General features: G+C 43.1%; 1 protein-coding gene across 3 annotated transcripts in view; it reads right to left on the reverse strand.

Annotated features, from left to right (window-relative positions):
* Positions 1-23,624, reverse strand: part of GLOD4 (glyoxalase domain containing 4) — a 29,431-nt gene extending 5,807 nt beyond the window's left edge. Inside the window, exons 1-9 of one of the 3 annotated variants that reach the window (XR_010729510.1) lie at positions 23,487-23,622; positions 19,349-19,398; positions 17,933-18,053; positions 11,852-11,996; positions 8,194-8,330; positions 7,401-7,487; positions 7,019-7,132; positions 6,831-6,917; positions 264-389 (exon numbers count right to left, since the gene is read on the reverse strand). Coding sequence is in view for 2 of the 3 variants with exons in the window: in XM_066263092.1 (XP_066119189.1) it covers positions 6,831-6,917; positions 7,019-7,132; positions 7,401-7,487; positions 8,194-8,330; positions 11,852-11,996; positions 17,933-18,053; positions 19,349-19,398; positions 23,487-23,585 (840 nt within the window). In the remaining variant the exon portion in view is untranslated. Of the gene's footprint in view, positions 1-263; positions 390-6,830; positions 6,918-7,018; positions 7,133-7,400; positions 7,488-8,193; positions 8,331-11,851; positions 11,997-17,932; positions 18,054-19,281; positions 19,399-23,486 lie in introns of all 3 variants that reach the window. The other 2 variants (XM_066263093.1, XM_066263092.1) reach the window with 2 other exon arrangements.
* Between the last annotated feature and the right edge of the window lie 3 nt (positions 23,625-23,627).

Genomic DNA, 23,627 nt, shown 5'->3' on the forward strand with positions numbered 1-23,627 from the left:
TAAAGCTATATTGTTGATTTTTTAAAGTGTGATGATGGAAATATGATATGCAAGAAAATTCCTTAACGTTTATTTCTTTTAAATTGTCTTAAGAATATGTACCCCTGGCCAGTTAGCTCAGTTGGTTAAAGCAGAGAGATTGCTGGTTCGATCCCTGGTCAATGCACATATAAGAACAGACTGATGTTTCTGTTTCTCTCTCTCCCTATCTATCTAAAATAAAAAATATAAACATTAAAAAAAAAAAAGAATATATAACATACTTCCCTGGCCAAATAGTTCAGTTGGTTAACATCGTCCTTAAGTGCAGAGGCTGCTGGTTCGATCCCTGGTCAGGGCACATACAGGAACAGATCATTGTCTTCCTCTCTTTCCCCCTTCCCCTCTCGCTAAAATAAATAAATAACTTTTTTAAGTGAGAAAGAGAGAAAGAAAGAAAGACAGACAGGGACAGACCAATGGTAGGATTCAAATAATTTAATAACTGGTTCTCTGCCCTAATGGCCATTTTAAGTATAAAAAAATATATACTTAAAGGTAGTTTATTACTTCATACATTTAATAGTTAAATAAAAATAATAAAAGAGGTACACAAAACTATATTGTTATAAGAGTTTTAAAATATTAATGAAAAAATATTAAATAATACCTGACAAAACACAGTGAAACTGTTTTTTAGGATATTTCCAGTGCCAGCTTGTCACCCCCTTGGTTGACACTTTTTCTCTTTACGTTACATGTTTGTTTACTGAAGTAATAAACATGATGAAATAAAATGTAGTATTTCATCAAAGGTATACCGAGTTTTATGAAATGAACAAATATTACAAGCATAGTTCCATCAAATTCTTTTCACCTATGGATGAAATGAACATTACTATGGGCATTTAGAATACACTGTTACACTGATGAACATTAAAAAAGCATAATTTCCACATTGGGTGGCTGCCCAGGTGCCCACCTTAGAGAGAACCTTGATTATAAGCGCCATTTGAACAACCAGTTCACCGAACTTAACAAAAACTAGGTGTTGGTTCTGCCGAACTGGTGTGAACACACTGAATCCCACCACTGGCACAGACAGATAGGAAGGACAGAGATGAGAAGCATCAACTCATAGTTGCGGCACCTTAGCTGTTCACTGACTGCTTTCTCATATGTACTTTGACTGGGCGAGCTCCAGTTGAGCCAGGGACCCGTTGCTCAAGCCAGCAACCCCAAGCTAAAGCTGGTGAGCCTATTATCAAGCCAGCTGAGCCTATGCTCAGGCAAGCAACCTCGGGGTTTTGAACCTGGGTCCTCAGCATCTAAGCTGATTCTCTATCCACTGTACCACTGTCTGGTCAGGCAATAAATAAAAATTAAAGAAAAATAATATGCAAAATGCTTAAGTATTTAGGGATGAAATGTCAAGGTATCTAAAATTTGCCTTAGAATTCTCCAGCATAAACAAAAGGTGGGGTGGGAAAGAATGATGAAAAATTACAGCACAGCCTGACCTGTGGTGGCGCAGTGGATAAAGCTTAGACCTGGAATGCTGAGATCGCTGGTTCAAAACCCTGGGCTTGTCTGGTCAAGGCACATATGGGAGTTGATGCTTTTTGCTCTTCCCCCCTCCACTCTCTTTCTCTCTCTCTTCTCTCTTTATAAAAATAAAAAATAAAATGTAAAAATAGGAAAAATTATGGCACAAAGTTGATGGGTAACAGTTACACCAGGATTTGTTGTACTCTCTTGTGTATATTTGAAATTTTATTTTATTTATTTATTTTATTTATTCATTTTTATTAGAGAGAGAGGAGAGAGAGAGGGAAGACATAGAGAGAATAGGGGGAGGAGCAGGAAGCATCAACTCCCATATATGCCTTCCCCAGGTAAGCCCAGGGTTTCGAACCAGAGACCTCAGTATTCCAGGTCGATGCTTTATCTACTGCGCCACCACAGGTCAGGCTATATTTGGAATTTTTAATCCTGACATATTAAAAATAAATCTATTGTGAAAAGAAATGAACAAAAGTACATGTAATTCACAAAAGAAGACAAGCAAATAGTCAATAAACATTGAAAAGGTGCTCAACATCATTAGTCATCAGGGAAGTGAAAATTAAAAACACAATGACAGCCCTGGCCAGGTGATCCAGTAGATACAGCATCGTCCCAGTCCCTGTAAGCTTAGGTCAGTGGTCGGCAAACCATGGCTTGTGAGCCACATGCGGCTCTTTGGCCCCTTGAGTGTGGCTCTTCCATAAAATAGCACGTGTGGGCGCTACCTCCATAAGAAAAGTACCTACTTATATAGCGCTTAAGTTTAAAAAATTTGGCTCTGGCCCTGGCCGGTTGGCTCAGCTGTAGAGCGTCGGCCTGGCGTGCGGGGGACTCGGGTTTGATTCCCAGCCAGGGCACATAGGAGAAGCGCCCATTTGCTTCTCCACCCCCCCACCTCCTTCCTCTCTGTCTCTCTCTTCCCCTCCCGCAGCCAAGGCTCCATTGGAGCAAGGATGGCCCGGGCGCTGGGGATGGCTCCTTGGCCTCTGCCCCAGGCGCTAGAGTTAGAGTGGCTCTGGTCGCGGCAGAGCGCCGCCCCCAGAGGGGCAGAGCATTGCCCCCTGGTGGGCAGAGCGTAGCCCCTGGTGGGCGTGCCGGGTGGATCCCGGTCGGGCGCATGCGGGAGTCTGTCTGACTGTCTCTCCCCGTTTCCAGCTTCAGAAAGAAAAAAGAAAAAAGAAAAAAAAAAATTGGCTCTGGCCTGACCAGGTGGTGGCGCAGTGGATAGAGCGTCGGACTGGGATGCAGAGGACCCAGGTTCAAGACCCTGAGATCACCAGTTTGAGCACAGGCTCATCTGGTTTGAGCAAAAGCCCACCAGCTTGAACCTAAGGTCGCTGGCTCAAGCAAGAGGTTACTCGGTCTGCTGAAGGCCCGTGGTCAAGGCACATATGAGAAAGTAATCAATGAACAACTAAGGTGTTGCAATGCGCAATGAAAAATTAATGATTGATGCTTCTCATCTCTCTCCGTTCCTGTCTGTCTGTTCCTGTCTGTCTGTCCCTGTCTATCCCTCTCTTTGACTCACTCTCTGTCTCTGTAAAAAATAAAAATAAATAAAATTAAAAAAAAAATTGGCTCTCAAAAGAAATTTCAATCGTTGTACTGTTGATATTTGGCTCTGTTGACTAACGAGTTTGCTGACCACTGCCCTAGGTGGCAGGTTCTATCAGCACATACAAGAAGCAACTGATGAGTATGCAACTAAATGGAATGAAGTAGAACAAATATTCTCCCCTTCCCATCTCCTCACATTAGTGCAGAAATTTAAAATAAATAAATAAAATCACAATGAGAAGCCATTTTACATAAACTAGTATAGCTATAACAAAAAAAAAAACAACAAAAAAATACCAATGTTGGTGAGGATGTATAGCAGCCGGAACTTTGTGCATGACAGGGCTGATAAAAGTATAAAATGGTTCCATTACTTTGGATGACTGTTTGTTTCTTATAGAGTAAAAGCAATTTCACTTCTAGGTATTTATCCAAGAGAAATTAAACATATGTCTACAAGAAGATTTACAATAGTGTTCACAACTGTCTTCTTTATAAAAGGTGGAAATCTGAAACAACTCAAATATCCATCACTGGAAGAATGGATAAACAAACTGTTATATTCACACAACTGAATACTACTCAGCAATTTAAAAAAACAAACAAACTACATGCAATTACATGCAGGGAACTAAAAAATGTTGAGTAAAAAAAACGAGGCCCAGAAGCATACCTGCTGAACAATTCCATTTATATGAACTCCAAGAACAGACAGAACCTCTAGGTCAGCAGTTCTCAACCTGTGGGTCGCGACCCTGGTGGGGTCGCCTAAAGCCATCGGAAAATACATAATGCATATCAGGTATTTACATTCCGAATCATAACTGTAGAAAAATTACAGTTATGAAGTAGCCACCAAAATTATTTTTTGGTTTGGGGTCACCACAACATGAGGAACTGTATTGCAGGGCCACAGCATTAGAAAGGTTGAGAACCACTGCTCTAGGAGGTGGGGGTGAAAATAACTGGAAATGGGGAGACAGAATTTTCTGCAGTAATGAAAATACAATTTCAGTAGTGGTTGTATGAGTACATATAACTGCCAAAACTCCATCAAATTGAACACTAAATTTCTGTACATTTAAATTCTTTGGGTACTATACCTCAGTAACAACGAAAAAAAAAATACTTGTTTGGAGCTCAAGGAGTAGGAACTAGAAATTCAGAAGTCAGAGAAGTGATGATGGTTGAAGCTCAGGTAACTTCTATTCAGAGAAGAGAGAGAATACAGAGTGAGAATAAAGACAGCCAAAGTGGACCACGGGTAAAGTCATTCGGGATCAGACACAGGAAGAGGTGTATGTGACTGAGGGGAAGCTGTCGGAGATGAAAGTGGCAGGACCCTAACACTAAGGGGACTAGCGGTCACAAGGAGGGTTAGCCAATGATATGAAAGTAAGGAGGGAGTCTAGCAAATCTGCCAACTGAGAGGTTGCCTGAGATTCTATTTTCCTGTACAGTAAAATTTATAAATGCTATTATTTTCTACTTTGATTAACAATAATTGAGTGTCGGCTGTGTCAGCCGTTTGGCATGCTCTATAAACCACACAACAATCCTATGAGGTGGCTAATCTTATTTTCTCAAATTTTGAGATAAGAAAACTTAACTTCAGGCCCTGGCCGGTTGGCTCAGCGGTAGAGCGTCAGCCTGGCGTGCGGGGGACCCGGGTTCGATTCCCGGCCAGGGCACATAGGAGAAGCGCCCATTTGCTTTTCCACCCCCACCCCCCTCCTTCCTCTCTGTCTCTCTCTTCCCCTCCCGCAGCCAAGGCTCCATTGGAGCAAGGATGGCCCGGGCGCTGGGGATGGCTCCTTGGCCTCTGCCCCAGGCGCTAGAGTGGCTCTGGTCGCTCGCCCAGGAGGGGCAGAGTATCGCCCCCTGGTGGGCAGAGCGTTGCCCCTGGTGGGCGTGCCGGGTGGATCCCGGTCCAGCGCATGCGGGAGTCTGTCTGACTGTCTCTCCCCGTTTCCAGCTTCAGAAAAATACAAAAAAAAAAAAAAAAAAAAGAAAACTTAACTTCAGAGACCTTAAGTAAATTGCTCGAGGTCTGTCACATAGATACTAAGTGACAGAACCAGGAAAGATTGAGTCACTCTTTTAATCAATCAGAGTATTGACTGAGTGCATATTACTATGTGCCAGGTATATCCTAGATGCTGGAGTACAACAGTGAACAATTGCTTGGATGCTGCTAAAAAATCAAGTTTGAAGAGGACAGAAAAGTAGTTGCTTGCCTGATCAGGCCGTGATGCAGTGGATAGAACACTGGCCTGGGACGCAAAGGACCCAGGTCCGAAACCCCAAGGTCGCTGGCTTGAGGGCGGGCTCATCCGGCTTGAGCACAGGCTCAACAGCTTGAGCGTGGGGTTGCTGGCTTGAGTGTGGAATCATAGACATGAATGACTCCATGGTCGCTGGTTTGAGCCCAAGGCTGCTGGCATGAGCAAGGGGTCACTGGCTCAGCTGCAGACCTGCCCAGTCAAGGCACATATGAGAAGCAATCAATGAACAACTAAGGTGCTACAACTACGAGTTGATGCTTCTCATCTCTCTCCCTTCTGCCTGTCCCTGTCTGTCCCTCCATCTCTCTCTTTCTCTCTAAAACAACAACAACAACAATAAAACGAAAAGAAGTTGCTGGGCCCTGGCCGGGTTGCTCGGTGAATAAAGTGTTTTCTCAGTGCTCTGAGGTTGTGGGTTTGATCCCCAGTGAGGCGGAGCACATACAAGAAGCAACCAGTGAATACACAACTTAAAAAATGGAACTGAGTGAAATCAATAAGTTGATGCTTCTCTTTCTCAAATCAATGAAAAATTTAAAAAAAAAATAGTTGTCTGATTTGGCAAGATGGAAGTTACTGATGAGATCAAAATGCACCTTTCACTGAGTGACAGGAGCCAGCCTAGTACAGACTAAAGTATGAATGGAAGGTAAGAAGTGGAAATAGTGTATAGGTAGATTTTTTTTCCCAGAGACAGACAGAGAGTCAGAGGGATAGACAGACAGGAATGGAGACAGATGAGAAGCATAAATCATTAGTTTTTCGTTGCGCGTTGCGACTTCTTAGTTGTTCATTGATTGCTTTCTCATATGTGCCTTGACCACGGGCCTTCAGCAGACTGAGTAACCCCTTGATGGAGCCAGGGGCCCTGGGTCCAAGCTGGTGAGCTTTTGCTCAAGCCAGATGAGCCCGTGCTCAAGCTGGTGCGACCTCGGGGTCTCGAACCTGGGTCCTTCCACATCCCAGTCCAACACTCTATCCACTGCGCCACCGCCTGGTCAGGCTATAGGTAGATTTTTAAAGAAAAAAAATCTGGAGAACTTATATGAAAGATTTCTCAAAGATGGAAAATATTGGAGTTTGAGAACAATTCACTAGAAAGGAAGAAAATGATGCTCTAGAAGAGGAGATGACCAAAAGAGCTATGGAAATGAGAGGGATGGTACCCATGCATTTCCACTCACTGAGCAGAATAATCACATATAGCAGCAGTGGCTCCCCAAGGCAGCCTGAGGAAGTCGGAAGGCACAAATGCTGCACCCGGATAAGAGTCACATAGGTGGCAATGAAGACACAAGTCCCTGGCTCAAAAGTCATCCCACAAGCAAAACAACATGGTTCTGATAGTAAGAACTGGCCTGTGTTGCCTTGGCCTTTCCCCATATACACTTAATGCCACCTCCCTTGGGCCTATGGTCTTATACATTTAGAAATGAGACTCACATCATCCAACAACTTGCTTCCCTTTGGATCCATCTTAGAAAGTTCTCGAAACGCTTCATCCCCCACAAAGCAAATTTCATGTCCATCCTACACCAAAAAAAAAAAAAAAAAAGACAAAAGAAACTTGGCAAAAAGACACCTCAGAAGAAAGCCCTAGCACAGCCTGTGTCGCTCCTGGTAATACTCACAGGGTCAGCCAGGATGACCACTTGTACTGTTGCTTTCCCTGGGGTATCCAGACTCACCAGGGGAGTCAGAATCTTCTGGTTCTCCCTTTTCATCAACTCTTGTAAGTCAGGCAACTTGAGGAAAATAAAAAGGACATATGAGCTAAGGGTTGCATACCACTCTCAGGCCGTGGTTGTCATCAGCCCTAGAGGAGTATCAGATCAACCAGAAAGAACCCGGGAGCCACTCCTCTGATTTTATCTCAGCTGCTCGAGACAACTGCTGACCTTGATACCAAAGCCACCATCAGAATGAACCTAAACAACAGGAGGCTCGAGGTTCTTAGTGGTTGAACTAGGCAGTCACAGAACTTAAACAAAAAAATCTGGTACAAAACATTACCTCTTTTTGGGGGCAAGAAAAGGCAATTCTTCCAAAAGCTGCTGCATGATCAATTGCACCCTTGATGCCCTGTAGCTCCAGCTTACACTGAAAAGATATTACAAAGTGGGTTTGGTTTCCTTTTGAACAGGCTATGTGGTAAAAAAACAATCCAGAGTACTAAAGCAATCAAGTAAAAACGAAGTCTCCCACCTACAAGGCAGCCAGTGAGCAGTTCCTGTGTATGCTTCTGGACTCATGCTTGTTTCTCTCCAATTACTGTTACCTATCAGCACAGTAAGACTCACCTCATTCTTTTTGATAGCTACGTATTAATCCGTTCAATGGGTTATTGAGCTATTCTTGAGCTATTCTTCTAATCCATAAGACATTTAGATTATTTCTTATATTTTCCTATTAAAAACAACGCTGTAACAGATAACCTTGTACACAGTTCTTTGTGAACATGTATAATGAGTAGGTAAAATGAATTCTTAAGAACAGACCTACTGGGTCAAAGTGAAAAGACTAAAGCATGCTTAAATGCCAGGTTATTTTTTAAAAGGAAACAATAAAAATAGAGTATCATTATGCATTACATCTGGTCTACATCTCTTCTGACTCAGCAATTCCACTTCTGAAAGGATATATCCCCAAATATCTAGGTGGTGAGGTTATCAGCAATTTTTATTTTCTTCTGTTTATCTGTATAACTATTAAATCACTGTGAAGAAATTAAGGGAATAACCTTCATGTTAACCTCATTTATAAGCAAACTCAAAGTAACAGATTATTTCTCGCCGAGATAAATCACCTGGTTATCAGCATAGCCCAGCAAAGCCCTTTGCTTCTCTTCATCTTTTTCATAAACTTTCATTCCCAGCAGATTAGACCAGTAGTTCAAGGACTTCTGAAGATCAGACACTGCTAGAGTTACTTTTACTACAGGATCTGTAGGGTAATAAAACAGCAAGAATGGATAGGTCAGTGCAATAGAATAGAACAGAAAAACCAAAACAGGCTCAGTAAGAACTTAGCATATGATAAGAAAGGGATTTTAAGTCAGTACGAAAGGGCACATTATTCAATAACTGGCTTTTCATTTAGTGTGAAAAAGTTTTACCATTACATGGCAAAATGCATTCCTATTGAGTCCAAGGATTAAGTTTAAAGAACAAAGCCATAAAAATACTAGAAATAGGTAATTATTTATATAATTTTGGGGTAGAGAGACTTTAATAAAAACCTGACCCAAGATACAAAAACCATGAAGGAAAAATTACTAGGTTAATTACAGGAAACAGAAAATTCCAAGATAACAAAAACCAAAAACAGAATTACAATCAAAATTAAAGAGTAGACAACAAAGTAACAAACATTTTTTGCAACATAAATGACAGAGTCCTTATTAGTTAAATCAGCTTTAAACATTATTAGGGAAAAAATGACTATTCTAGAAAAATAGCCAAAAGGCACAGAACTGGTCAAGGAACATATGAAAAAATATTCAACCTCACAAATAATCAAAGAAATTGAATTCAAGCAAAACTGTTTATCTAATTGGCAAATAATTTTAAAAGATCACAGCATTGACTGTGACACTGCAGGAGAAAATCACAATCATATGATACTGGGAGAATGTAAATGAGTTCACTTCTGGAGAACTACTGGACAGAATATATCAAGAGCCTAAAAAATATACACTGTTTTTAAAAGAGCAACCCTATTTTCAGCTATTAAAGAAGTAATTGAGGATGGGAAGAAAAAGTACTGCAACTGTGGATGTAGGAAGGGCTTTCATCACAAAGGCATTCATCACAGTGTGGCTCATAATAATGAAACGCTCGAGACAACATAAATATCCAACAATAGATAACTGTTTCTCTTCCTACGATGCAATACAATGGAATCCTTACAACAGAATATGAATAAAAATATTTATTTTTAAGTACATATCTATTTTTAATTTTCCCATTGATTTGAGAGAGGAAAGGGGGTGGGGGGAAGAGGGGGAAAGAGGGAGAAAAGCATCAATTTGCCTTCCACTTAGTTGTTCCATTTATATAGTTGTGCACTCATTGATTTTGTCTCGCTCATGCCCTGACCAGGATGAAATTCGTGACCTCAGTGCACTGGGACAATGCCTTATCCACTGAGCAACCCAGCCTTTTTTTTTATTCCCCCGATAAAAGACTGGAAAGCTATACTCTAAAATGTTAACAGTGGCTATCTCTGGATATATGGGTAGTGTTTTCTTCTTTTTTTGTTTACATGTTGTCTAGGAAAATGTCTATTTTTTTGTAAAAAAAAAAGTTATATTAAAACACAGTATTATTGAAAACTTTTATATTGTAAAGTGACTTTCTGAAGAGCTGTTCCAAGTCTACAACTGACCATGATAAATTCAATACATTTTCCGTGCCTCTGTCCTGTTTGCTAGAGAGCAGTATCATGACCTAAGGTGGGGTGTTCCTCACAGTTCTCTCTGCCTAGAAGACTGTTACAGTTTTCCTATTTACTGAGAAAGCAACAAATTCAAGCTGACTCCAAAGGGTTGCAGGGACAGGAATGCTAACAAGTGGGTGAGACTACAGGTAAGTGATTCAAAGGAAGGGTGAACACCAGCTAGACTGATAGATTTGACTATATTGCCAATCAGAAAGTAATGCTGTGAAGGGACTATCATCCCAAAGAACAAAAATATTTTAGGATTGTGGGGCTTTGAAACATCAAGAAAAAAAAATTAAGATGGAAAAAATGTACAGTGGAATTAGTAATAGGAGTTAAAGTTAGTATATAAATCAACAATCACTTATCAAGAAAATTATCATACAAAATTCCTTAAGTCACTATAGTAAAGAGAAAGACCATCTCTCAGTAAGTCCGACAGCACCAGTTTAACCTCCCACAATAGAACAGGTCGCTGTCTTTTGCTGAGCTCCAGATGAAAAGCAAGTAGCATTCAGCACAACAATCAGACTCCAAAGCAGGGGATTCTGGGACTCAAGGCAGACCATCAAAGGAAAGAGAAATATGTCTCCCATCTCAGGTTCACTCAGGAGCACATATTCCCTGAGTTAAAGGGCAGGCAGAATTGCCCTTGCTCTTCACCAGTATTTTTTTATTTTGGCAGAGCAGGTAGAATTTGCAGGAATGAGACACACTGATGATGAGAATGCCTCTGCTGTAAATACAATACATCACGCAGGTTCGTTCTTTCTTGCTCCCTGTGTGGTGCGCAGCTCCTCACGTCCATCCCCTCCCCCACCCAGTACCAGCACTGTAGTTTGGGGACTGGCCTCAGCTAGAGAATATGACCAACTGGTCTAAGGATAATCTTATTTCTCTTGCCAGTGATTGGTTCACAAGTGGGCATGTGAATCAAATCTGACTAAGAAATTTGCTGAAAGATTCTAGGCAAGTTCTGCTCTGCTCTAAAAAAAAACAACCCAAGACAGCCTGGCCAAATAGCTCCGCTGGGTGGGGCATCGTCCCGAGGCACAGAGTTTGCTGGTTGATCCCCAATCAGGACACAGACAGTAACAGCTCAATGTTTTAAATAAAAAAATAAAACATAAAAAGAGGGCGAACGGAAGTTGGACACCCCCTCTACTATGAGAAGAGAATGTGGGAGCACATAGCAGCAACAGCTCCTGGCGGCCACCCTGCCACCCGACGGGCACCTGCTCTAGAAGTGGTCCCCTGCCAACAAGAGAATGGAGAGAGAAAATTTGGGTTCCTGATGCCATTGCTGACCTGCTGAATCAACGAATGCTGAAATCTTCCCTACCTATAGAATGCCTGCTTTGTGAGCTAAAAAAATTCGCATATTGTTCAAGCTAGTTTGAATTGGGTTTTGCTATTCGCAGCCGAAAGTATCCTATTAAATAGCTACATTACTAGTACAATAAAACAAGTCTAGATCCCCTATAATTATAATGATCTCATATAAGAAGGTATTTTCTTTTTTTCTTTTTTTAGTGAGAGAGACAGAGACAAAGAGAGGAACAGACAGGCAGGAAGGGAGAGAGATGAGAAACATCAATTCGTTGCTGTACCTTAGTTGTTCATTGATTGCTCTCATATGTGCCTTGATGGAGGGGGGGCTCCAGCTGAGCCAGTGACCCCTGGCTCAAGCAAGGGACCTTGCACTCAAGCCAGCGACCATGGGTCATGTCTATGATCTCACACTCAAGCTAGCAACCCCGTGTTCAAGTTGGTGAGCCCGCACTCAAGCAGACAACCTCAAGGTTTTGAACCTGGGTCCTCTGCGTCCCAGGCCAACACTCTATCCACTGAGCCACCACCTGGTTAGGCAAGAAGATAATTTCTCAGAGAACAAATAACAACACTGGCTTGGGAAAGACATGTCATGTCAATATACAAAGACTCCACAGAGATTGAAATCTAGCTCTCTCTTCCCTTCAATCAAAGGTGCTGTTAGACAGAGGGCCTTTTATTAGTATAATTACCTGACTGAGGTGGACTTTGATTCTGCAGATAGAACTTATATCCTCCTGGGGCCTCAGTTTCAAAAAGACCCTCTGCAACTTCACTGAGCGGCCATTCCAGCTTCCTGGCATTGCTGACAGCCTGGCTAGAAGCGAGTGTGATACCCTATGACAAACAACAGTATCATCCAAGTGTATAACTATAACAGATCTTTTATAGAATAAGATAATGAGACAAAATTCCATCACCTTTACATTGTAGACAAAAAAGGGGGTATGTACAAGTTCAGTAACCGAAAGTAACCTCACAGGGTGATCTGATTATACATTTATGACTGGGCAAGTCATAGTGGGTAGTCATGCCCCAGGCATATAGCGTCTTTATAATAACAGGCTTTAAGCAAACCCTGTCCACTGTTCTTGTGCATCTAGGTTAACACGCCTTTGAGATACAGATGAAATCCTCTTTTCTAGACTCCTCAGAGATGCAACCACCTTACATTCTCCCATATTCATGTAATCTTCCTTAATTCCAAAAGTGTAAAATAAACTGCAAAACTCATTCTTCAGTACATTTGAGATTTTGCTTCCTGGCAATGTAGTCAGTATGGTTCAAATAAACTCATAAACATCCTCTGCAGACTTGGACGTTTAAGTTGACAACAACAAATTACCTAAGAATTAATTAGCATTCAAATTTCCTTCTAGTGATTTTAAATTCGATTTTGGACATGTTTTCTCCTACACAGGTTCCAAACTTTGTGAATTACAGGACAGAAATTCATATGCCACTGAATTAAAACCAAAGGTAATCTCTCTTTTTTGTGTGTGTGTGTGGCAGAGACAGAGTCAGAGAGAGGGACAGATAGGGACAGGCAGACAGGAAGGAAGAGAGATGAGAAACATCAATTCTTCGTTGCGGTTCCTTAGTTGCTCATTGATTGATTTCTCACATGTGCCTTGACTGGGGGGCTACAGCAGACCGAGTGACCCCTTGCTCGAGCCAGCAACCTTGGGCTCAAGCTGGTGAGCCTTGCTCAAACCAGATGAGCCTGCACTCAAGCTGGTGACCTTGGAGTCTTGAACCTGGGCCCTCCACATCCCAGTCCAACACTCTATCCACTGTGCCACTGCCTGGTCAGGCGGTAATCTCTCTTATTTTAAAGATCGAGTAAGATAAATCTATTTTTGCTTTTTAAACAAAAAATGCATACCAACTATCAAGGCAATTTTTAATTTAAATTTAATCAAAATACCTAAAAATGTACGCGTATGCCTTCTGATAAGGCCAGCCTTGCTCTAGCTTGGATTACGGCAATAGCCCCACTCACTGCCTCCAGTCTTGTCAATCCATCAGCCACCCTTGCAGCCAGAGTAAACTTTCTAAAACATACCCCACAGTCTATTCTCAAGACAGCAAAATCCACATTTTTTTCCCTCTGCCTAAAATCCTTGATGGCTTTTCATTTCACTCAGCAATGGCTCGATCTGACCCCATGTCATTTCTTTTTTTTTTTTACCCCATCTCCTCTCACTCCCCCCATTCCAGCCATACTGGCCTCCCTGTATTTTACTGAACACCTCAGGCGCTGTTTGGGGCTTTTGCCCAGGCTGTTTCTCTACCTGAAATGCTCTTCACCAGGACATCCTCATGGCTCCCTTCTCTCCTTGAGCCTTTGCTCAAATGTCAGCTCTGCACTGACACCTTCCTGCAACATCCTCCTTAAAATCATAACCAGTCACTGTGCCCTACACAGTGGTCCCTTGTCTATTGCAGGGGTTAGCTTCCAGAACCCCCCGGGATAAGCAAAAATCTGTGAAGTAGCGACCTTATATTTATTTTATTTATCTATTATTTTAAGGCTTTGTTTTGATTTAATATTCTTTTAATTAGTATTTCTTATATTTTAAAAATATTGTTTTCAATTTTTTAGGCTAGAAAATGCTTATTCTACCCCCAAAATAATTAAAATAATAAATCTATTAAAATACCTATATACCGCAAAACCCTGTGATACAGCGAAAAATCCACGATACAAAATTAGATATATATAAAATTTAAAAATCCGCGATACAGTGAGACTACAAAAAGTGAACCACGATATGGCGAGGGATGACTGTACTCCCAAGCCCCCTTACTCTATTCTGTTCTTTTCCCACAACAATGATCACTTTTAAAATAACATATGATTTATTTATTTAGTCTATTTATTAGTTTTGTCTATCAGGCCCTTGACCCCCTCCCCTGTCAGGTATAGATTTTCGAGTTTTTTTTAACGCATATGTGAGAGAGAGAGAGAGAAACAGAGACAGACAAGAAGGTAGAGAGAGATGAGAAGTTGCATCACTTTAGTTGCTCACTGTCTGCTTCTCAGATGTGCCTGACTGGGGGGCTCCAGCCAAGCCAGTGACCCCTTGCTGAAGCCAGTGACCATGGAATCATGTCTATGATCCCACGCTCAAGCTGGTAACCCCACGCTTGAGCTGGTGAGCCTCTGCTCAAGCCAGATGAGCGTGCGCTCAACCCAGCAACATCAGGGTTTCAAACCTGGGTCCTCAGCACCCCAGGTTGATACTTTGTTCACTACGCCACCATCGGTCAGGCATATTTTTGTGTTTGTTCACAGTTGATCCAAAGTTCCTTGAGCAGTGCCTGGCACAGAGCACTCAATAAATATTCTACTCAGCCTGACCAGGTGGTGGCGCAGTGGATAGAGCGTCGGACTGGGATGCGGAAGGACCCAGGTTCAAGACCCCGAGGTCGCCAGCTTGAGTGCGGGCTCATCTGGCATGAGCAAAGAGCTCACCAGCTTGGACCCAAGGTCGTTGACTCCAGCAGGGGGTTGCTCGGTCTGCTGAAAGCCCGCGGTCAAGGCACATGTGAGAAAGCAATCAATGAACAACTAGGAGGTCGCAACGCGCAACGAGAAACTGATGATTGATGCTTCTCATCTCTCTCCGTTCCTATCTGTCTGTCTCTGTCTATCTCTGTCTATCTCTGCCTCTGCAAAAAATAAATAAATAAATAAATAAATATTCTACTCACAAAAATTAGGGGATATTTAAAAAATGAATATGAAGCAATAAAATATCCTCTAATTTTTGTGAGCAGTATCATTATATGAGTAAGTTCTGTAATAAATAATACATGGGTCATTTCATATATTTGTTAACAAAGATGTAAACTAAAAACCTAGATGTGAAACTACAAGATCAAAGAATAAATGCATTGATTGATACTGCCAAACTGAAGGTACTGACTTACACACTTATTAATAATATATGAGAGTGGCAGTTTTCCAACGCCCTTCCCAATACACTGTATTATCACACTTTATTTTGCCAATCTCATAGGCGACAAATGGCAGTATGGAAGCTGAATACTACCTATTTCAAGTTTAAGAGACATTTATAATTTTCTTTTAAAGGTTTTATTAATTAATTTGAGAGAAGAGAGAGGGTAAGAAAGGGAGGAGGGTGAGGGTGAGAGAGAGAGAGAGAGAGAGCGGGGAGGGGGGGCCAGGGGGAGGAGCAGGAAGCATCAACTCCCATATGCGCCTTGACCAGGCAAGCCCGGGGTTTTGAATCGGGGAATCTCAGCATTCCGGGTCGATGCTTTATCCACTGTGCCACCACAGGTCAGGCTACATTTCTAATTTTTCTAATTTCTTTTCTGTGAACTATCTATTCCTAGTTTCTGCCCTTAAAGAAAAATTATGTTGTTGATCCTTTTCTTTTTAATGTACAGGAGTTCTTTAAGTATATGGGAGCTCTAATTAACCCGTTTTCTTTTTGCTCCATGAACTGGAAAGCACGGTAATCAGCAGGCCCATTTACTGCCCAGCTCCTCAGCAAGGCCGAGTGGAGCAGCCAGGCTGCTCCCCCCACCTACACGAATCTGAGCCCCGGCGGTCCCATCCATCAACATCTGACCTGTGCCAGGTAAGCATTGATGACACCAAGATGGTTCGTTCTCTTTTCTCTCTCTGATTTAAATTTGAAGAGTAAAGAAATGATGAGAATTACAAAGAAACTCTCACATATGCTCTATCATCAAATCCTATCAACTCTACCTCCTAAACGTCTCTCAGATTCACCCTCTCCTCTCCATCCCCCACTACCATGTGAGCTAAGGAGCTGCTAGTCACTTCCTCTATTCCATGAGCCAGTTTCCCCACTTCAGTCTTGCTCCCTTCTAACCCAATTTCCATGCTCTAGCCAGGTGGATTGTTGCACACCACAAATACTGTATCGTTCCCCTGCTTAAAAGTGGCTTCACTCTTAAAAGTGGCTTTCAGAAGGAAGTATAAATACTTTTTTTTTTTTGCAAGAGAGAGACAGCCAGACAGGGACAAACAGCCAGACACACAGGGAGAGACAAGAAGCATTAACTCATAGTTGCGGCACCTACATTGTTCATTGATTGCTTTCTCATGTGCCTTGACCGGGGGGGGGGCTCCAGTTGAGCCAGTGACCACTTGCTCAGTCAGCGACCTTGGGTTCAAGTCAGCAACCTTGGGCTTCAAGTCAGTGACCTTTGGGCTCAAGCCAGCGACCATGCAGACACATGTCTATGATCCCACGCTTAAGCCAGTGACCCAGCGCTCAAGCTGGTGAGCCCATGCTCAAGCTGGAACAGGCCATGCTCAAGCCGGTGACCTTGGAGTTTCAAACCTGGGTCCTCAGAGTCCCAGGTCAATGTTCTATTCACTGTGCCACCGCCAGGACAGGCTCAGGCTAAACATCTTAATATGATGTGGCCCCAGCTTACTTCTTCAGCCTGTGCTTCTCAGAGTTCTGAGTAACACGGTGCCTCTCACCTCACCTCTGGGTCTGTGTACAAGCTGAAGACATGCCTCTCACTCTCCCATGCCAACTCCTCTCACCTGGCTCAGATGTCACCTCTGGGAAGCTTTTCCTGAACTCTTGCCTCCCCAGGAGTATGCTGGGAATTACTGCTGTGTCCCTACCCCGCTCTGTTCTTGGATCCAGTCTTAGCACTACTGCCCTATATTCTTAGTGTCTCTTTATTTGTTTCCCCCACCAGACAGGAAGCTCCTTGGGCCAGGGAACATGCTTTACTCTCTATTGTATTCCCAAGACCTAACAAGGTAGATGGCATATAGCAAGTCATAATAAATGTCTGTTAAAAAAAATAAAAATAAAAATAAAATAAATGTCTGTTAAATGAATACATTAGTGAGAGACATAAAGAGTGAAAAGGAAAAACAAATATATTTATATGTTGAATCTGAATGGTCCTTTCCTTTTAGAAAACGCTTTTGTAGACATTTGATTCTCGTAAAACCTTCCATCTAGATATCATTATTATTACTACAATAAGTGCATAGTGTATAACTTGAATTCTTGAATGAATGAATGTGTTCTCTTTACCTTTAAAACCATCTCAGATTTTTCTGACTAGGGCTGGCTGTCGCAGCCTAGAGCAATTGTATCAGTCCACTACAGGAACAGTATTTCTCCAGATGGTGATCGGGACCAATGACTTTGGCTCTTTACCTTATGAGGGCCAATCATTCCTCTAGAGGTGTTTTGTCTCCTTCAAAGCTTTCTCCAAGTCTTGAGTTTGATTACAAAACAGGGAGAATACATTTCATCCAGAAGCCAGAGTACCCAGTTTTGTCTTAAATAGAAAGCATTTTAAAACTAATCACTAAACTACCCAAAGGCCATCAATTCAGCAGTCATCAAATCTAACACTATCAGTGATCTCAATAAAAGGTATAGCCAAAAATCTAGAACAAAATATTTACTATAGCCTGACCAGAGAGTGGCGCAGTGGATAGAGCGTCAGGCTGGGATGCGGAGGACCCAGGTTCGAGACCCCGAGGTCACCAGCTTGAGCGCGGGCTCATCTGGTTTGAGCAAAGCTCACCAGCTTGGACCCAAGGTCGCTGGCTCGAGCAAGGGGTTACTTGGTCTGCTGAAGGCCCGCAGTCAAGGCACATATGAGAAAGCAATCAATGAACAACTAAGGTGTTGCAACAAAGAATTGATGTTTCTCATCTCTCTCCATTCACGTCTGTCTGTCTATCACTCTCTCTGACTCTCTCTGTCTCTGTAAAAAAAAAAAAAAATTACCATAAAGTCATTGCCAAGCTTGTAGTCTCCGATGCCATAGTTATAAGTCAGTTCTGCAACAAAATGATCATCCTCAGGTCCAAATCCCACCATTGTTTTACTCCATTTTCCATCATATGGCCTAGAAAAATGAATGTAAATAAACTCAGTGACATCAGACAAAATCTGCTTCAGGCCCCTCCCAAAGAACTATTAGGGTCCTGGACAGATAACTCAGTTGGTTAGAGCATCGTCCTGAAGCTAGAGGTTGCCGGTTCAATGCTGGGTCAGGGCATATACAAGAACAGATGTTTCTGTCTCTTTCCTGCTCTCTGCCTTCTCTTCTCTAAAATCAATAAAATAAACATTAAAAAAAAAGGAACTATTGGGACAGAGGGGTGGACAGGTCCCTCTAGTCTTCTACATACCAAAAGGCTGAAATGACCTCAGATGTTGCTGAGAGCAGTTGGGGACAGTGCTCATGGCCCCATCACCAAACGCTCCACAGACCGTCTGTCTGGCACTTACTTGAGGCAAACATTCATTTACCTTTTCTTTATTTTTTATTTTTTTAGATTTTTATTCACTTTAGAGAGGGAAAAGAGAGAGAGAGAGAGAAGAGGGGAGCAGGAAGCATCAACTCCCACATGTGCCTTGACCAGGCAAGCCCGGGGTTTTGAAACGGCGACCTCAGAGTTCCAGGTCAATGCTTTATCCACTGCGCCAACACAGGTCAGGCCCTTTTCTTTATTCTTTATTTTTAGTATTCTTTTTATTGACTGATTTTATGGGGGGCGGGGGGCAAGAAGAATCAATTCGTAGTTATTTCACTTTAGTTGTTCATTGACTGCTTGTCATATATGCCTTGCAGGCAAGCCCATGGTTTTGAACCAACAACCTCAGCATTCCAGGTCAACAATTAACCACTGCACCACCACAGGTCAGGTTACCTTTTCTTTTTTTTTATTATTATTTTTTTAATTTTTATTTTATTTATTGACTTTAAAGAGAGAGGAAAGGAGAGAAATAGGAACACTGATCTATTCCTGTATGTGCCCTGACTGGGGATCGAACTGGCAAGCTCTATGCTTTGGAGCGACACTCTAACCAATAGCTACCCAGGCAGGGCCTAGGCTACCTTTTCTCTCAAGTAGGGAACAGAATCCTATAAAGGCAGTTCTCCAACCTGACCTTAATTTATTTTTTTGCATATCCATCAGTAAGCACGCGATTCCCATCAGGCCTTGGAATTTTCTAGCTTGCCATGACTACTAAGTTTAAGACATACTTGATAAGACGCTGTTTCATCCGCAGCATTTTTTATTTGTGTTCCTGAAGTTGCCCAATTTATTTCCCTGACTTATAGTTACTTTGAGAAACTTTCTGTTCTCCAGGTATATTCAGAGCCGAAAGCACATTTTAAGAAAGGTGTCATACCCATTGCAGGCAGCTTTGCAGCCTTCTTCAAATTCCTCATGCCGCAGAATCTGTAAGGGAATTAAAATGGTAAAGTTTTGCTAGTACTACATACAGCATATTTAGCACAAACTAAAATAATCAATACACACACAGAAATAAAATAATCAAAGTATAGACATTATCATTTGAAAGTTTTACTTGTAAAACAAACAGGAGATAATAAACAAGAATTCTTCCTAGGCTAGAAGTACTAGAGGTGAGGAAGAACCAAAGGCCAGGCAACCAAGCCAAGTTGTGGAATCTAGACAGGGAAACAATGTTATATAATTTTTTTTTTTTCATTTTTCTGAAGCTGGAAACAGGGAGAGACAGTCAGACAGACTCCTGCATGCGCCCGACCGGGATCCACCCGGCACGCCCACCAGGGGCGAAGCTCTGCCCACCAGGGGGCGATGCTCTGCCCATCCTGGGCGTCGCCATGTTGCGACCAGAGCCACTCTAGCGCCTGAGGCAGAGGCCACAGAGCCATCCCCAGTGCCCGGGCCATCTTTGCTCCAATGGAGCCTTGACTGCGGGAGGGGAAGAGAGAGACAGAGAGGAAAGCGCGGCGGAGGGGTGGAGAAGCAAATGGGCGCTTCTCCTGTGTGCCCTGGCCGGGAATCGAGCCCGGGGCCTCCGCATGCTAGGCCGACGCTCTACCGCTGAGCCAACCGGCCAGGGCAACAATGATATATAATTTTTAAAAAACGTGGCCTTGACCCTGGCCAGTTGGCTCTGCGGTAGAACGTTGGCCCGGTATATAGAAGTCCCAGGTTAAAATCCCAGCCAGGGCACACAGGAGAAACATCCATCTGCTTCTCCACCCTTCCGCCTCCCCTTTCTCTTTATCTCTCTCTTCTTCTCCCGCAGCCAAGGCTCCACTAGAGCAAAAGTTGGCCCGGGCGCTGAGGATGGCTTTATGGCCTCCGCCTCAGGCACTAGAATGGCTCCATTGCAGTGGAGCAACACCCTAGACGAGTGCAGCATCGCCCCTCTGGTGGGCATGCCAGATGGATCCCAGTCGGGCGCATGCGGGAGTCTGTCTGTCTCCTCTCCCCCCCATTCTCACTTCGGAAAAATACAAAAATATAAAAATAAAATAAATAAAAAATGTGGCCTTTAGCATTAGAAAAATCTGACTTGGAATTCTGTCACTTAGTACTTGTGTAACCCTGAGACCATGGCTTAAACTGCCTAATAAGGCCTAATGTGGTACAAAGCATGGATAAAGCATGGACCTGGAATGCTGAAGTTGCCAGTTTAAAACCACGGGCTTGGCCCTGGCTGGTTGGCTCAGTGGTAGAGCGTCATCCTGGTGTGCGGGAGTCCCGGGTTCGATTCCCAGCCAGGGCACACAGAAGGAGCGCCCATCTGCTTCTCCACCCCTCCCCCTCTCCTTCTTCTCTGTCTCTCTCTTCCCCTCTCACAGCCAAGGCTCCACTGGAGCAAAGTTTGCCCAGGTGCTGAGGATGGCTCTGTGGCCTCTACCTCAGGCGCTAGAATTGCTCTGATTGTGGCAGAGCGACGCCCCAAGATGGGCAGAGCATCGCCCCCTGGTGGGCATGCTGGGTGGATCCCAGTCGGGCGCATGCGGGAGTCTGTCTGACTGCCTCCCCGTTTCCAGCTTCGGAAAAATACAAAAAACAAACAAACAAACAAAAAAACACGGGCCTGCCGGGTCAAGGCACATACAAGAAGCAACTATACTGCTCACAAAAATGAGGGGATATTTTATAGCTTCATATTCATTTCGAAATATCCCCTCATTCTTGTGAGCAAGTATACTATGAATTGATGCTTCCTGCTCCTCCCCCAACCCCTTCTTCTCTCTCTCTCTCCTCTCTCTAGAAAATCAATAAATAAAGTCTTTTTTTAAAAATTCCAATATGTTGTGAAAATGGATTTATTACAGCACAGAGCCTAGTACACACTAAGCTCTCAATATATTAGTTTCTATTTCCCTTTTTGATTCTCACTGCTACTGCTTCAGTTCAAGCTCCTATCACTTTTCTCAAAGACTACTAAAAACCATATTTATTGATCTCCTTCCTTAATACCACTGTGGATAAAAAAGGGGCTCTATGAGCAAGTTATGTTGAGTAGTCCTGTCCCAGGCATATATCTTTTTCAGTAAAAGGTTTGTCTTAAGCGAGCCCTGTTCATTGTTTCTCTGCATCTAGATTAACACACCCTTGAAGTGCCTCTTTTCAGGCCCTTCAGAAGCATGACCACCCCCAAGAGAGCACATGATATTGTTAACTATCCCATAATCCAACCCCCACTTTGCTTTCTCCATCTTCAGGTAATCTTCCTTACATTCCCTCCTTAATTACAAATGTATAAAAGAAACGGCAAAACAGTCATTCTCTGGAGCTTTTGAGATCTTTCTTCCCAACACTGTGTCACTTTGGCTCAAATAAACTGTTATAATGAAAATTCTCTAGGCCGTGACCAGTTGGCTCAGTGGCAGAGCATCCACCCAGCGTGTAGGTGTCCCAGGTTCAATTTCCAGTCAGGGCACACAGGAGAAGTGACCATCTGCTTCTCCACCCTTCTCCCTTCCACCTCTCTCTGTCTTCTCCTCCCACAGCCATAGCTCAATTGGTTCAAGCACATCAGCCCTGGGTGCTGAGGATGGCTCCATGGAGTCTCCATCTCATGCACTAAAAAATAGCTCAATTGCAAGCATGGCCCCAGATGGGCAGAGCATCAGCCCCAGATGGGGTTTGCTGGCTGGATCCCAGTCGGGGCACATGCAGGAATCTGTCTCTCTATCTTTCCTCCTCTCACTTGGAAAAATAATTTTTAAAAAATCTCTACAGGCTTGGATGTTTCTTACAGTGACACCCACCATAAAATTAGTTCCCTAAGGCACAGCTCTGATCATATCACTGCCCTTTTCAAAACTTTAAGACAGCTAGCTCCCTACTTACTGTGACATAAAAATCTAAGCTCCTTAGCATAGAATTCAAGACTCTACCAGAAGCAGTCCCAACCTATTTGTACTGATACCTTAACTCCTCAACTTCAACTAAGTAATCGAAGCTAAAGGCACATAAAACTAGTGATGTTTCCCAAACACTATCTTTGCATTGGCTCTGGAGTTTTTCTAGTATATTACTCCCTCTAATAGGGGTCTGTGGAAATCCCATCTTTAGACTTCAACTCAAATGCAAAGTCACCAAGAATTATTTCTTGACCACTCCAGATTGGAGTTAAGTCTCTCCTTCTGTTGAATTTTGATAATAGTGGCTAATACTGACACATTAAAGGAGAGCTTTATGCTTTTTTATTACTTATCAAGTTTCTACTCCCATTACTATTAGTTATGGACAAATAAAATTTCCACCCTCACCCCATCCCAGCCTTCACTGAGGACAGATACACAGGGTCATTTTTATCTTTGTTACATAATACTGTACTGTGAAACTGGACAATATATTTGCACCCCGTGTGTTCTGCACTTTCTACATTAAACAGCACTCTTGTATCTCTAAAGTCCTTGCTTATCAGGAGCTCCCAATAGCTTCTACCTGCTTGTCACCCACTGACCCCTGCAGAATCACAGCTGCTCAGGGCTGCAGAGAGGCGGATTCTGGGTGCTGGAGAGAAGGGGTTCCGACTTCACACTTAGATCTGGACTGTAAAGAGGACAGTCCGAGTATTCATCCACAGAAACTCAGTAGTAGACACCATTCAAATCAGCCCTGAGAGAAACAGAGCCCTGAATATGCTGAACCGAAAGGCTCCAAACCTGAAGAGGCTGAGTTATTGTTCACTGGGAGTTTTGTTTATTTACTGTCTTTCCCACCAGACCGGAAGCTCCACAAGTGCAGGAGCTCAATATATATTTGTTAACGAACTGAAATGAAAGAACGGGTGTGGACACTCAGTGGGCGACTAAAAAGCGGGAGCCCCCTTTCAAAGGCCATCTAACCCAACCCAGACTCGAAACTCTTCCTGAAGCTGAAACGCGACAGGGCTAATGGGGAAGTCCGAGGGCTAAGGTCGGCCACCCGGTTTCTGGCTGAAGCCCACTTCTCTACACCCTCGGCCCGGCGTGGCTCAGCCGGCCGTGCCGCCCTCGCACGCCAGTCCCCCTCGGCCCCGTCTGCACCTTCATCCCCAGGACATCCCGATAGAAACGCGCCGTCTGGAAGCGGTTTCCCACTTTGAAGACGAAGTGCAAAGCTCGCCGAGTCGCCATGAGAACCATAGCCACACACCCGTCACACAGCGCCACCCCGCCCCCAACGAC

Source organism: Saccopteryx bilineata, chromosome 2 (assembly GCF_036850765.1).
Source record: "Saccopteryx bilineata isolate mSacBil1 chromosome 2, mSacBil1_pri_phased_curated, whole genome shotgun sequence".
NCBI classification, from domain to species: domain Eukaryota; kingdom Metazoa; phylum Chordata; class Mammalia; order Chiroptera; family Emballonuridae; genus Saccopteryx; species Saccopteryx bilineata.